This window comes from Arachis ipaensis, chromosome B7, assembly GCF_059453495.1.
Source record: "Arachis ipaensis isolate K30076 ecotype BB chromosome B7, ASM5945349v1, whole genome shotgun sequence".
In the NCBI taxonomy this organism is placed as follows: Eukaryota; Viridiplantae; Streptophyta; class Magnoliopsida; order Fabales; family Fabaceae; genus Arachis; species Arachis ipaensis.
In genome coordinates this window covers 117,743,780-117,759,737 of record NC_142442.1, presented here as the reverse complement: position 1 = coordinate 117,759,737, position 15,958 = coordinate 117,743,780, and the positions used below count along the sequence as shown (strand labels likewise).

At 42.0% G+C, this 15,958-nt stretch overlaps 1 protein-coding gene and 1 non-coding gene across 2 annotated transcripts; one reads left to right on the top strand and one right to left on the bottom strand.

Annotated features, from left to right (window-relative positions):
- The first annotated feature begins 1,198 nt into the window (after window positions 1–1,198).
- Window positions 1,199–1,302, top strand: LOC148553861 (small nucleolar RNA R71). Its single transcript, XR_015892778.1, has one exon. It is a non-coding gene; the product is annotated as a small nucleolar RNA R71 (small nucleolar RNA).
- An 8,114-nt stretch (window positions 1,303–9,416) lies between these two features.
- Window positions 9,417–9,998, bottom strand: LOC148553860 (uncharacterized). Its single transcript, XM_088494899.1, has one exon. It carries the CDS (start codon window positions 9,996–9,998, stop codon window positions 9,417–9,419), a length of 582 nt encoding a protein of 193 aa, XP_088351025.1.
- Window positions 9,999–15,958: the final 5,960 nt, after the last annotated feature.

The following is a 15,958-nucleotide window of genomic DNA, read 5'->3' as shown; positions in this document are numbered from 1 at the left end:
AATGATAGCACTGCACTCTTCAGTTAGTATCACAGTCTCATTGTTCTTCCAGCTTCTCTTCTTAGTCATTAGCTCCTTCAAAAACTTGGCATAAAGTGGCATTTGTTCTATGGCTTCAGCAAATGGTATGTTGATTTGTAGCTTCTTGAAGATTTCCAAAAATCTCAAGAACTGGTTGTCATCTTCCTTTTTCTTCAATAGCTGGGGGTATGGAGCTCTTGAGACGTTGAGTTGTGGCATCCCTTTTTCTTTCTGCGGACTTGGCGTGGGAGGTTGAACTCCATCTTGCTCTTTTCCCTTTTCATTTGAGCTTTCTTCTTGTGGTTTTTGGGGCAGTTCCTTCAGTTCCTTCCCACTCCTAAGTGTGATAGCTTGACACTCCTCCCTTTTGCTTGAATTGGCATCATAGCAAAGGTTGTGGTTAGGAAGCTGCTTAAATAGATAACTGATTTGTGTCTCCAGTTTCTTGATGGCAGCATTTTGATTCTGCATGTTTGACTGCACTTCCTCTCTGAATGCTTTACTATTTCGAATGTCTTTGCATACTCCTTCAATTAAGGTTTCGATCTTAGAGAGCTTGTCATCAATTGATGGGTGATTCGGAGCAGATGTGCTGTTTTGGTTTTGATGAGTATGTGGAGAAGTGTTGTTGTGGGGGTGTTGAGATGTCCTTTGGGTGAATTGTTGGTGAGCTACATTGTTGTTGGAGTTGTAACATCTCTGGTCTTGGTTTTGATCTTGCTCACTTCCCCACCCAAAGTTCGGGTGATTTCTCCATCCAGGGTTGTAAGTCTTGGAGTATGGATCATAGTTTTTCCTTGGTGAATTCCCAATGTAGTTGGCTTGCTCCTGACTCCCTTCTGCTTCTTGGTTTACTCCTTCTTGTGTTGTTGATGAAGTGGAGATTGCTGCTACTTGGTTCATCTCCATCTTCTTGGTGAGGTCAGCCAGCTGCTGGGTAATGAGCTTGTTTTGGGCCAACAGAGCGTCTACATTATTTAGCTCCATCACTCCTCTTGTGTTCCCTCTTTCGGAAGCATAGAAGTAGTCGTTTTCTGCTACTATTTCAATAACATCTACGGCTTCCTCAATGGTCTTCTTCTTGTTCAAGGACCCTCCAGATGAATGGTCTACTGCCTTCTTTGACTCATAAGAGAGCCCTTCATAGAAAATGTGCAGCTGGACCCATTCGTTGAACATGTCAGGTGGACACCTCCTTGTTAAGTCTTTGAACCTCTCACATGCTTCATACAGAGTCTCACCATCTTGTTGCCTGAAAGTTTTAACCTCAGCTCTTAGCCTATTGATTCGTTGAGGAGGGTAGAATCTTGCTAAGAATTTGTTCACCATATCCTCCCAAGTTGTCAAGCTCTCCCTTGGGAAGGATTCCAGCCACTTGGCTGCCTTGTCTCTGAGTGAGAAGGGAAATAAGAGCAATCTATAGGCGTCAGGATGAACACCATTAGATTTCACTGTGTCACATATTCTCAGGAAGGTGGTCAAATATTGGTTGGGATCTTCTTGAACACCTCCTCTAAACGAACAGTTGTTCTGAACAAGGGTGATGAGCTGTGGTTTAAGTTCAAAGTTGTTGGCATGGATTGTTGGATTTTGGATGCTACTTCCACAATTGCCTGGGTTTGGATTAATGTAAGAGCCCAAAACTCTTCTATCCTCCCCAGCATGATTTGCTCCACCTCCTCTGCCATGGTTGTGAGTCTCTTCTTCATGATGATTTTCCATGTTTTCTTCCATGTTTGGTTCAAAGTATTCCTCAAACTGTTCTTCCTTTTCTTCAGCACCAACTACTCGTTTTTCTTTTGCCTCCCTCCTTAGTCTAAGGAAGGTTCTCTCTGGTTCAGAATCAAAGGAAGTTGAAGCCCCGCTTCTTCTCCCTGTCATACAACCAACAAGTACAAGCAGAGAAAATAGGTGCAGACAGTATTTGTGTCAGAGTTATTGTTAGTTGTGGGTGATGCAATATATCAAACAGTTAGTGGGTTAGCAAGAAGAATTGAAAATAACAAAGAAAAACAAACGGGTAGAGGGAGAAGGGAAGAAGTTTAGCTAAAACAAAAAGTAAATCACTCTAACAGAAAAATGAAATTCACAAAATAAAATGCTCAATCTAGTGATCTTCCAATCTAATCATTGTTGATGCACAATCAATCCCCGGCAACGGCGCCATAAACTTGATGCGGGGAAAACTTGTCTCTCAACAAATCTTCCTTCGGCAAGTGTACCGAAGTTGTCGTCAAGTAAAAACTCACAATAGAGTGAGGTCGAATCCCACAGGGATTGATTGATCAAGCAACTTTAATTAGAAGAATGTTCTAGTTGAGCGAATCCAGAAATTGGGTTGAGAGTTGCAGAAAATAAAATGGCGGGAATGTAAATAATAGAAAAGTAAATGCTAGAATTAAAGGACTGGAAGTAAATGACTGAAAATAAATTGCAGAATTATAAATGGGAATGGGGGATTTGCTCATAAAAGTAAATCACAGAAATTAAAGAGAATGGGTAAGATTAGAGATGGGGAGTTCATTGGGCTTAGGAGATGTTGCAATTCTCCGGATCAAGTTCATTTTCATCTCTTCCTCAATCAATGCACTCATTGATCTCCTTGGCAATCTTAAGTGATTGAATTGCAATTCCTTGCAATTCAATCTCTCAAATCTTGATCAATAGCCAATTCCTTGGTCAATTGCTCATGAGAAGAGATGAAGTATGGTCACTGATTATACCACATGCATTTCCCAAACCAAGTATTGAGAGGGTTACAGTCACATACCCATCCAAACCCAATTTAGTCCAGCATGAGAAAGCATTTCTAGCTTGATCTCTTCATTCCTCTTCCAAGTTCAAAAGAGATCCAAGTTTGAATAGCTTCTCTTCCAAGATAACTACTCAATTGGATGAAGATCGAAAGCTTTCAAGTAAAATCAAGAGGAAAGATAGAAGAAGAACAATGAAAATTAATATTGATCCATCAAATTACAACATAGCTCCCTAACCCAATGAAAGGGGTTTAGTTGTTCATAGCTCTTGAAAATGAAAACAAAGATAGAGAATACATCCTAAAACTAGAAATTGCAAAGAAAGTAAAATACAGAGAGTGGTTCTTCAGCCTCTAGAACTCCTTTATAATTCAAAGCTACTCCTATATATACTACTCTTCTCAGCTTCTAGTTCACTCTTTAAGTCTTGGGCCTTTGGATCTTGAGTTTGAAGCAGTTCCTTTCTTTATTTGGGCTTGGCTTTACTTGCAGAGAGAAAGTGCGGAGTGGGCAGAGACTTAAGCTCAGGGCGTAAGGAGTGTTAATCATTTAGTGAAAGTCCAAGTTCGGGAACGTTAGTAACACTTAACATTGTCACTAACGTTCCAATGCACCCCTTTTGCCTCACGTTAAAACCCACGTTAACTAGGTTAACGTGGCTTTTAACGTTGCCTTGTCAACCTTCGAGAACGTTAGTGACACTCAACATTGTCACTAACGTTCCAGTGTGCCCCTTCTTGCTTCACGTTAAAGCTCACGTTAACTAGGTTAACGTGGCTTCTAACGTGGCCTTTGCCATCCTTCGAGAACGTTAGTGACATTCAACATTGTCACTAACGTTCCAATGTGCCCCTAGGTCTCACGTTGGAGTCCACGTTAACTAGGTTAACGTGGCTTCTAACGTGGCCATCTTTTAGCCATCCCAACGTTAGTGACAATGTTGAGTGTCACTAACGTTGGCTCATCCTTCAGTTCTCATCGTTAGCTTCCACGTTAACCAAGTTAACGTGGAAGCTAACGTGACTCTTGGGGGTTGTGTGGTTGCTTCAACGTTAGTGACAATGTTGAGTGTCACTAACGTTGTCGACAACTCTTTATCCTTCACGTTAGTTCCCACGTTAACTAGTTAACGTGGTACTTTGCACCATAGGCCAACGTTAGTGACAATGTTGAGTGTCACTAACGTTGGCTTCTCTTCCCCCCCTTTAACGTTAGAGGCCACGTTAACTAGGTTAACGTGGCTTCTAACGTGGCCACTTATGAGTAATTGCCAACGTTAGTGACAATGTTGAGTGTCACTAACGTTGGCTCGACTTCTCTTCTCCACGTTAGAGTTCATGTTAACTTCGTTAACGTGACTCTCTAACGTGGGCATTGATGGCTTTTTTTGAGAGTGTTACTGGCAATCACTTTTCTCATTAATCTTGCAACCTACCTCCCCTTTTCTTGCTTCTTTTTGGTCCTGAAATTAAGCAACAAAGTGCATCAAAGCTCTAGTCCAAGTCATGAGTAATGCAACATAATATTTGTCACTAAACTTATGCAAAATCCTCATGAAATCATGTAAAATGCACAATGTATGCTTGAGTCAAGGCATAAGTGAATATTTACCCAAAACTAGCTTATTTCCTAAAGAAATTCATGAAACTAACCTAAAAACAGTAAAGAAAAGGTCAGTGAAACTGGCCAAGATGCCCTGGCATCAATGGCTGATTGGGTGGATTCTATGGTTCTTCTGTGTGTTTTGTTGGTTGACTCCGAGTTTTGTCAGCAGCTTAGGCAATTTCATAGGATTTGTAGTAATGGTAGTGATGAAAAGAATTATGAGCTTGTATCTCCCAATTCTAAAGAAAAGGTTTGTTTTTCTACCCAAATTGTTGGAGAACGCCCCTTTTTCTATGCATACGACTTCTTTTTTAGTCAAATGAGTATTACTCTTCCTTTTACCCCCTTTGAGACCAACCTTTTGTGGTCTTGTAATGTAGCTCCATCCCAGCTTCACCACAACTCCTGGGGTTTTATAAAAATCTTTCAGTTGCTGTGTCACGAACTAGGTATCCCTGCTTTGCAATCCCTCTTCGTTTATCTCTTTGTTTTGACAAAGCCTAGGGTGGTTAAGAAGAAGGCCGCCTGCGTTTCTTTCTGAGCTTCCCAGGGGAAGAAGGTTTTTTCCATGTTTGATGAATCTTTTCGCGACTTCAAGAATTACTTTTTCAGGGTCCGAGCTGTTGAAGGAGCTCGGCCCTTTTTTCTGGATGAGAATGATGAGCCTACCTTTCCTTTAAAATGGCAAAAGAATGTAGTGGTGTCTAAATATACGTGGGAGATGTTAGATGAGGCTGAGCAAGCCTTTGTGACTGTGTTGGAAGAAAACTGGGGGCAGCCTCCCCATCTTGATACAAAGAAATTCTTAGGAAATCCCTCTCTCCTCCGAGTTGAGCTGGGTAGTGGTCGATTTGCTTATTTTGTCGAGTTTATTTCTTTTTCTCTCAGTTTGTAACAATATTTGTGTTTTTTCCAGAGATGATGAGAAACAATGAATCTATGAAGGCCTTTAAAAAGGCGAGGAAAGCTACTGCAGCTCAGAACATCTCGGCCAAGATGGCCGGGGAGGGGTCCTCTCAGGTTCAGTCGAAGCCATCCATACCGAGCTCTCCTGGACCGAGGAGGATGATCCCTACTCCTCGGGTTCGTTTGGTTGATCCTCCACAGGCTTCTGTCGCTACCTCTGGCGCTCCTCCACCGAAAAAGCAAAAAACAGCTGAGCCCTTTAACCTTGATGCCCCTGACTTTGATGCTGTCGAGTTTGTGGACCAGCAAATCGGTCCTTATGGTACCATTCCTACTGATGATGTTTATCTTCTTCGCCATCTAGATTTTATTACTCGAAGCAGCATCAAGATGGCACACATGGGGGCGACCTTATATCGAACTGCCCAAGATCTTTTCCTTCACGCTACAAAGGCCTTTATGGAGGAGGCCAAGTTGGAGTTTGATCAGATGAAGGGTTTGAAGGAGGAGCTCGAGGTGAAGGTGGCCAAGTTAGAAAAAGAGTTGGAGGGTGAGAAGGTGAGTTTCATTGCCCTGGCGGCTTCTGTGAGATTGGCTGAAGACACGGCGTTGAAGCACAAGGAGAGCTATGTCACGACCTATAGGAAAATGATGCATCTCAGGGAGGATTTAGAGTCTGCTCGAGCTGATTATACCTAGCTCCAGGGTCACCTGGTAGGCAGCATAAATGCTGCTTATGAGAACCTGAAGGAGCAGGTTCGGGTTCTTGCACCTGAGCTTGACCTTACTCTCTTCAGCTTGGACAATGTTGTAAAGGACGGCAAGATTGTCCCTGACGACCCTGATGATGATGATGTTGAACCTCCTTCTGTGCCTGCCGCCAAAGTCTCTGTTGTGCCGAGTTCTTCAGCTCCTTCAACTGAGGTTGGTCATCCCGAGTCAGAACCTGATTGTCAAATCTTGAACCGGGATGATGGGACCGTGGATGCGGTGCCTCTTTAGACGACTCGTCCTCCTTCACCCCGTGTTGATGCTGCTGAGAAGCCTTTGGATCCTCAATAATTTTTCTGGATGTTTGTGTAGATAGCCCGTCTTGTGGGCTTTTGAACTTTATATTTTGTAAATGGTGGTTCTGACTTTTGCTACTTTCTTAGTTTCTTGTTTAGCAACTTTATTTCGAAAAACAAAGTAGTTTCCAAGCTCTTGGGGCTGATTTTGGTAGCCTCTTGAGTTTGTTATTATTATAACTTGTGTTCTTCATAACATGTCTGTCTGCATCTGTCTTGGTACCTTTTTAGGTTTTTTGGGAGTGTTCGAGTCTTGTTGACCTCTTTGGATTGCCTTTGTATTTCATACTTGTGGCTTGATTCCTTTGAGGTTGTGGATGTTTGGATCCAACTTGTATGTCGGCTTCCTCACTTTGGCCTGAAGTTATTTCTAGTAATCCTTTTGTTTGGACCTTTGTGAGGTCTCTGTTAGGAATTACTTTTTAAGGTTTTTGGGAGGCCGACTTCGTCATGTTAGTCTTTTCTAAGTTATTTCTAGTAATCCTCTTTCTTGGACCTTTGTCAGGTCTCTTTTAGGGATTACTTTTATAACTTGTTCGTGGGAGACCAATTTCATCATGTCGGTCTCTTCTAAGTTATTTCTAGTAATCCTCTTTTTTGGACCTTGTTCAAGTCTCTTTCAGGGATTACTTTTATAACTTTATGTTTTGGGCCAACTTCATCAGGCCGGGCCCTTCTAAGTTATTTTAGTAATCCTCTTTTTTGGACCTTGTTCAGGTCTCTTTCAGGGATTACTTTTATAACTTTATGTTCTGGGCTGACTTCATCAGGTCGGGCCCTTCTAAGTTATTTTAGTAATCCTCTTTTTTGGACCTTGTTCAGGTCTCTTTCAAGGATTACTTTTATAAATTTATGTTCTGGGCCGACTTCATCAGGTCGGGCCCTTCTAAGTTATTTTAGTAATCTTCTTTTATAGGGCTGGCCAGGCCTTTTTCCAGGGATTTACTTTTTATAACTTTGGTTATTGTGACTGGTCCGACTTCTTTACGTCGGCCAGTCTTTAAGTTATTTTTTAGTAATTCATTTTATTAAGACCTCGTCAGGTCCTTTCTATGGATCACTTTCGATAACTTCTTGTATTATTCTGTTTTCATCTTTGCCGATTTTGTAGAAATTGGGTTTAATCCTCGTTTGGTCGACCTTTTGACGAATTTGGTTTTCATTTTTGTTGGTCTTTACCGTGATCGTGCATTGAATTTGATTTTCACTTTCTGCCGATCTGTAGCTTTATAATCGGGCGATGAACGTTTCAGATTAATGCATCTTGAGAATTTGTAGAAGATTTAAACAATTTTTATTTAAAAAGAAAATGCAGATATATACATGTGGGAGTTTTAGGAAAAAGAGTGCGCCTTATCCTAAGATCCTTTATCACCCCCTAGCTATAGTACCTTCTTAGGTTGCAGGTGTGCCATGACCTAGGAAGCTCTCGCCCTTCGAGTTCAGACAGTCTGTAGTAGCCCTTTCCAAGTACTTCTATGACTCGGTAGGGTCCTTTCCAGTTTGCTGCTAGCTTTCCTTCTTCAGGTCGAGTTGTTCCGATATCATTTCGGATTAGGATGAGGTCGTTCTCGGCAAAACTTCTCGACACTACCTTTTGATTGTATCTCGAAGCCATTCGACGTTTCAATGCCTCTTTCCTGATTCGAGCTCTTTCTTGGATTTCTGGAAGTAGGTCGAGTTCTTCCCTTTGAAGTTGGGAGTTGGCTTCTTCATTATAGTGGATCACTCTGGGCGACCCTTCTTCAATCTCCACTAGGATCATTGCCTCCATTCCATAAGCTAATCGGAAGGGTGATTCCTTTGTGGTGGAATGTGGCATTGTTCGGTATGCCCATAGGACTTGTGGGAGCTTTTCAGCCCAGACTCCCTTTGCGTCCTGTAATCTTCGTTTTAGCCCGGCCAATATGACTTTGTTGGCATCTTCGGCTTCTCCATTGGCTTGGGGATGTTCTACGGAAGTGAATTGGTGTTTTATGTTCAAGTCGGCCACTAACTTTCTGAAGCCTGTATCTGTGAATTGGGTGCCATTATCTGTGGTGATGGAGTATGGAACCCCGAACCTTGTGACAATGTTTCTATATAGGAATTTTCGACTTCTTTGAGCAGTGGCGTTAGCTAGAGGTTCTACCTCGATCTATTTTGTGAAGTAGTCTACCCCTACTATGAGGAATTTGACTTGTCCTGATCCCCGATGGAAAGGCCCGAGAAGGTCGAGTCCCCATTTTGCGAATGGCCAGGGCGAGGTTACGCTGATGAGCTCCTCTGGTGGGGCGATGTGAAAGTTGGCATGTTTCTAACATGGTGGGCATGTCTTTACGAATTCTGTGGCTTCCTTTTGTAGATTGAAACTGTAGGTTGATCTCGGACGAGATCTTCTGTACTGGTCGGAGATGACATGTCCGGCTGGTGGGTGGCGGCCGGAGCTGTCGTGTCCGACTTGTTGGACTGGCTGCACTACTGATCCTTCGTCACCGAAGGGTGGTGGTACTTGCAAGGGACTCCGATGCTTAAGTTAGCAAGGGTATTAAGCAGGTTTTTAGTAGAATCAGATTTTGAGTTATACCTGGGTGCTCCAGTGTATTTATAATAGTAGAGGATGACCTTTTTGGGGATAAGATAGTTATCTTATCTTATCTTATCTTTGAGTGAAGTCATCTTATCTCCAAGGGAACCGCCCTTATCTCTATAGGCTTGGGCTACCTTTGGTTTTGGGTCGTGTTCCTCTATCTGGACCCTTTTATTGGGCTTTCCAGGCAATTTGGCCGAGCTCTTTGAGAAGAGGTCAGATAGTACGACCTGAAGAGATCGGTTGCTTTGTTTAAACATCCCGGGTCGGACAGCTCGACCCAGGGTATGAACACAAACCAATTGTCAAATTTTGCTTCTGTCTTCGCATAAGCGGCATTTACCAGCCACCTCCTCGCATCCTGCCCCTTGAAAGTAAGGGCAAAATGTGCAGCAGTATTACGAATACAGAATGACCAGTAAGCATGGGGAGGTCGCCAACCACTATCTGGGGCCTCCAATGTAGCCTTGATGCCATTGTGTCTATCAGATATCACGAGAATACCTTGCTGTGAAGTAACATGTCTTCTAAGATTGGATAGAAAGTATAACCAAGACTCTGCATTTCCCCCTCCACGAGTGTAAATGCAACAGGCAAAATATTCGAGTTCTCATCCTGAGCAATCGCCAACAACAACGTCCCTCCATACTTGCCATACAGGTGTGTTCCATCGATACTGACGAGCGACTTACAGTGTCGGAATGCCTTAATACATGGAGGGAATGTCCAAAACATGCGATGAAAGTAGACTCTATCTTCATCAACCTGATCACCCACTCTAACCAGGGAGGTCTTTATCAGAGCAATGGAACCCTCCATGGTGGATGTCACCCCAAGGATCCAGCAGGACAGATCTGCATATGACTCCTCCCAGTCGCCATAGATCTGTGCTACTGCCTTCTGCTTCACCAACCACACCTTCCGATAACTAGGCCTGAAACTATATGTCGCCTCCGTTGCCTCTTGCAACACCTTAATCGACACCGACGCATCAGCTCTAACCAATGGAAAGATCCTTGCACATATGACATGATAATCAAGCTGCTTGTGGTTGCTTGATATCGACCTGGCCATACACGTGTGTGGTCCGTTGTACCTCCTAATTTCCCATGTGCTCTTCCTTTTTTCGCATGACTATACGAATCAACCACGTGCACCCATTACCAAACTCCTTGCATCTCCCTTGGTATTTCAGATTGTCTGACTCCATAACTCTGTACTCAACTCCACGCCGAATGCTATAATCTTTTACACTCAGAATGGCTTCCTCCTTACTCTGGAACGATTGGCCAATCTAAAATTCAGTCAAAGGTGACCCATCATGCATATCCTGCCCATCGAATATTGCCTCTACATTCTGGTGTTGGCTGATGGCTTCCAAGTTCAAAGACGACAGGTGGGGAGGGTACTCTTGTGTTCCAAAACCGGAACCTCCATGGGCTATTCCTGTACCTCTTGGAATATCATCATCACTATTCCCACCAATATCGACCGGCTCCTCATCCGAATCATCGTGACGCAGTGCATTCTCAACTCGATCCGGTCCGGCCTTAAATTCAAAATCAGGCACAATAGGAGGCACACTTGCATGAACAGCCCCAGCACATTCGAGCTCAGGAATCAGAACTGTCGCTGCTAACACAGGCATCGATGTCGAGGCACCACCGACTGTGGTCGACTGAGGATTCGGTGCCGATGCCCCAGAGCTCTCCACACCATCTTCCAACTTCGCAAACAGCTCAGGTATCCTCACCTCCGGAAAACTACACTTGCAATGAAACAAGACCTGCAGGTCTTCATCCGACCCTATTACAAAGGTCTCATATCTCACACCAGTTGACACAACGGCAATGAGACTCTTGTAAAACAACTTTTTTACCCATTTCGTCCCGCACGTACCGAGCTTCCGTAATATGCTGAGCTTAATCTCTGGCAACGTACTCGAAGATCGGATAAAAATACTAAGCGGTTCTCTATCTGTAAATTTTACACCATGCCTTTTGCTCTTTTAAATTTTTCCAGAGCAGTGGACCAGAGCCACAAAACTATCCTCCACCTCCATTTGTGAATAACACTCTACCTCTCCACATTTGGCCCCTCCATGGTTTATATAGGCAGTCCCGTTCAGACATACTAAACATAAACTGCTATAGGCTCCAGCAGTTTATGCACGAAAACCAACACACATAAACCACTACTGGCAGTAGCGGTTTATGACCAAGCCAGTTCAAACAGAAACTGTGGCAGGTACTAGCGGTTTCTGTGCATCCAAGTTTGCTCCTAATCCGCGGCAGGTACTAGTGGTTTCTGTTCACTTGTAAACCGCTACTGGCAGTAGCGGTTTATATAGATACATGAAACAATATATTTATGTCTTCATTTTAGAAACAATGTATTTACGTAATTTTGAGGGTGAAACAATGTATTTAAGTAAATTGCCCTAAAAAATGTATAGAAGAGTAAAAACAAATATTGATTCAAAAGAAGGCAAAAATAATAAAAGGACAAGAAAGATAAAAATTAAAACTTGTTTTTTGTTTTTTATTTTTTTAATATATATATATATATATATATATATATATATATATTATTTATTTATTTATTTATTTATTTTTTTGGAGGGTATATATATATAAGAAAGGGGGGTTCGCGGATGGGAAGGGTTGGGGTCACGGTTTTATATATATTTATTAGGGGGTGGGGGATGTTGGTTTGGAGAGGGGAAGTATATATAGATATAAGGAATGAGAGAGGGGTTACATGTGGGGGTGAATGGTATGGAAGGGGGTTCTTTAATCAAAGGTTATTTTGGGAGAGAATATATGGGGAAGGAAAAAAGTATGGATGGGATTGGGGGAATCAAATATTTGGTGAAGGGGGGCCGAATCAATGAGATTTGGTTCAGGAGATGTATGATGCTAATGTTGAATGGGGACAAAAGGAGAAAGTTGGTGTCTAACTTTGTAAATATGGAGTTAGGCGCCATATGCCCCGTAATGAAATGCTTTATTGGCGCCTAACTTGGTGTAGCCCAAGTTAGGCGCTACCTACTCCATTTTTTTTATTATTAAGGGTTGATGCCTAACTTTAGAATGATCAAGTTAGGCGTCACTCTATCAGTATCAAATGGCCAAAAGAAGCTTTATTGGTGGCGCCTAACTCCATGGAGTCAAGTTAGGCGCCACCCACCTAGTGACAACTTCAATTTGTACACACAAATGGCGTCTAACTTCAGAAAATTAAGTTAGGCGCCACTTAATCCGAATCTAACTCCTTTAGAGTGTCTGAAATTCTATATGATTTTACCTGTTTCGTTTTTAAACATTCTGCATGATCAAAATACACATAAAATAAAAGGAAAAATTGTAGAAACTCATATAAAACTAAATAAAACTAAAGCATAAATCAAAATTAAGGATACGAAACATCGGGTTGCCTCCCGACAAGCGCTTCTTTACTGTCACTAACTTGACGGTCAGCTCCACTAGGGAGGAGCGTGATCATAGGGGATTAGCTCTTCACCCCCTCACTGTGAACTTCTTTCCTGTGCTCTCATGGATCAAATCTACATGCTCAAGAGACAGGATCCTATTCACTGTATGAGACAGGATTGGGCTCGTAGTAAATACCACCTTCATTCCTGGAGAGAAGTCTTCAGTGGGAATCTTTTTGTTTCTCCATCCTCAGGGTACTTTCTTCTTTTTGGGAACCTCCTCCTTGGTGGATGATGCATTTTCGACACCAAACTTAGATTTGATGTCAGGAGGAATTTTGTTGATTGTCACCAAAGGAGGTTTGAGCTGCAGATTTTATGGTGCATCATCAGGGGGTGCTTGAAGGTTTGGATCAATAAGCTCAGTCTATATACACCTCTCCTCTTCAGCTGTTGAATGCATATCTTTGAAGACATGAAAGATCAGTTGCTCATCATGCACTCTAAGCACTCATTCACCTTCTTACACATCAATCAAAGCTCTCCCAGTGGCTAGGAATGGTCTTCCTAGGATTATAGAGGCATTTTCATCCTCCACCATGTCAAGAATCACAAAATATGCTGGGAGAAAGAACTTACCCATCTTGACCAAAATGTTCTCCACTATTCCATGTGCATGCTTCAAAGATTTGTCTGCCATTTGTAATGCTATCCTTGTTGGTTGTTCCTCTTTAATTTGTAACTTCTTCATCACAGACAAGGGCATTAAATTAATGCTTGCTCCCAGATCACACAAGGCTTTCTTAAAGGTGGTGCTTCCAATAGTACATGAAATTCGAAAGCTCCCTAGATCTGGCATCTTTCTTGGCAAGTTATTCTGAAATATGGCACTATCTCCCTTTAAAGGCTTCTTCTTTGACAACAACTCCTTCAAGAATTTAACATAGAGAGGCATTTGCTCCAAAACCTCAGCAAAAGGAATATTAATTTGTAACTTTCTGAAAACTTTCAAGAAATTTGAAAACTGCTTGTCCTTGGTCTCCTTTTGAAGTCTCTGAGGATATGGCATCTTAGGCTTGTATTCAGAAGCTTTAGGTAATGTTGGATGCGTGTCAAGAGTGATTGGAAAAGGATTGTCTGCACGCCTAGGTGGGGCGTGTTCAACCTCCTCCTTTTTCTCCTCTAGAACTTCTTTTTCAACTGACTCCTTAGTAACTTGTGCTTCCATACTTGCTACTTGTCCACTTATCAAGGTGATAGCCTTGCACTCTTCCCTTAGATTTGGAATTGTGTTACTAGGAAGGCTATTAGTGATCCTCTGATCAATTTCAACAACTTTTGGGCTATTTGACCCATATGAACTTCCAAGTTCTTGAGTGTTGAGTAAGCATATTGATCTGTTGAGTCATAACCTTGTTCTGAGCAAGAATAGCATCGAAGGTATCCACTTCCAAAACTCCTTTCTTCTGAGGAGCCCCAGAGTTCATAAGATTCCTATCAGAGGAGTAAAGATATTGGTTGTTAGCAACCAACTCAATAAGCTTAGCAGTCTTTTCAGGCGTTTTCTTCATGTACAATGAACCACCTGAAGAGTTGTCTAAACACATTTTGGTCATTTCACAAAGGCCATCATAAAAGATCTCCAGCTTGGTCTATTCAAAAAACATGTCAGGAGGGCATTTCCTGGTTATTAGCTTGTACCTCTCCCAGGCTTCATAGAGGGTCTCATCATCTCTCTGCCTGAAGGTCTGGACATCCACCCTTAGCTTAGTCAGCTTCTGTGGTGGGAAGAATTTGGACAAAAGTCCATTGACTACCTTATTCCAAGTGTTCAGGCTCTTTGATGAGCAGATATTTTATATGCTTTTTGGCATTATTTTCATGGCGTTTTAGTAATGTTTTGTTGAGTTTTAATATGTTTTAGTAGGTTTTAGTGAAAAAATCACTTTTTAGATGCCATTTTGAGTCTTTGTGCTTTTTCTATGATTTTAGGTGATTTTTGGGTAATTCTGGCAAGTTTTGGAAAAGTCTAATTCAGAGACAGAGAAAGGACTGCAGATGTTGTCAAATTCTGACCTCCATGCATTCAAACAAGCATTTCTGGAGCTACAGAGGTTCAAATGATGCTATCTTAACGGCGTTAGCTTTCCAGCAATATATAATAGTCTATACTTATCGTTGGAAATTATGGCCCAAAACGGGCGTTGAACGCCCAAAACACCCCCTTTCTGGCGTTCAATGCCCTAAAGGGAGCAAGCTGGTATTTGGACGCCCACAAGGGATCAAACTCAGCGTCCAATGCCCCAAGAGGAGCACTAGGACGTGGATTCACAAAAAGTTCGGCCCAAACACTCACCAAGTGGGCCCGGAAGTGGATTTTTGCACCCTTTAGGTTAGTTTATCACATTTTTGTAATTTTTAATTAATAGTAACATCTTTTAGGTCTAGTTTTTTTATGATAAATAAGAAACTTCCTTCCTCCTGAGGATCATGCCTCCCAAGAGGGGAGAAGCACATACACATTACTACTATTATTTTCTGTAAGCTATGAGCAACTAAACCTCCTAAATTAGGGTTAGGAGTTTTGCTGATTCTCATGGATTAATAATATTACTGTTTCTATTTCAATATGTCTAATTCTATTCTCTTATGCATTCTCATTCTTCAATCTCAATGAATTGGGGGTGAACCGTGATATTCATCCTTGTTCTACATGGGTTCCGTGCGAGTCCTGACCCGGATAGCATTGAATTAAAGCTAGAGAATGCATTGCGGATTCCAAGAGAGTACCTGGGCAACTTTGGATACGTGACATGAAATCCCATTGACCGTGGCTTACTGAGGTCTGTGTGGCGCTAAGGCTAGAGTCAGAGAAGCAGCACTCTCTGATCCGGAAGAACCGACCTTGTCTGTGGCATTTTGAGTAGGATCGCGAAGGGGAGTGGATTGCTTAGAGCTTCATCTTTGGCTGCAGTGAGAAGCCATGAGTCAACTTGATGAGAGGACATGAGTTACTCAGATATGGTGTACTACTGTGGTTTAGAAGAGATTAACTTGATGAGAGGACATGAGTTAGTCACTTACGGCTGCCATTGAATGAATCATTCGTTATTGAAGTAGACAGTAAGAAAAATTAATCTGGAAAGAAAGAGCATCTCTAAAGCCTTAACTGAATCTTTATCACTGTTTTCATATCAATCTGGTATTTCATTCTTTACTATTTCGTTTATGCTTTCAAACAAACAACCATCTTTTCTAATTGCCTGACTAAGATTTATAAGATAACTATTGCTTGCTCAATCCGACAATCTCTGTAGGATTCGACCCTTACACACCTAAGGTATTACTTGGACGACCCGGTGCACTTGCCGGTTCATCTGTGCGAAGTTTGCGGAGTTCAATTTCGCGCACCAAGTTTTTGGCGTCATTGCTGGAGATTGTTCAAGATTGACAAACTACCGGACTATCTTGTTGCTTAGATTAGGTACTTTTTGAGGTTTTATTTATCTTTTACTTGTGTTTCTTGTTTTCTTTGTCAAAAACTTTTTCAAAACCCTTTCTTTTCTTTATCTTTTGTTTAAGCCTTATGTCAATCTTTAAG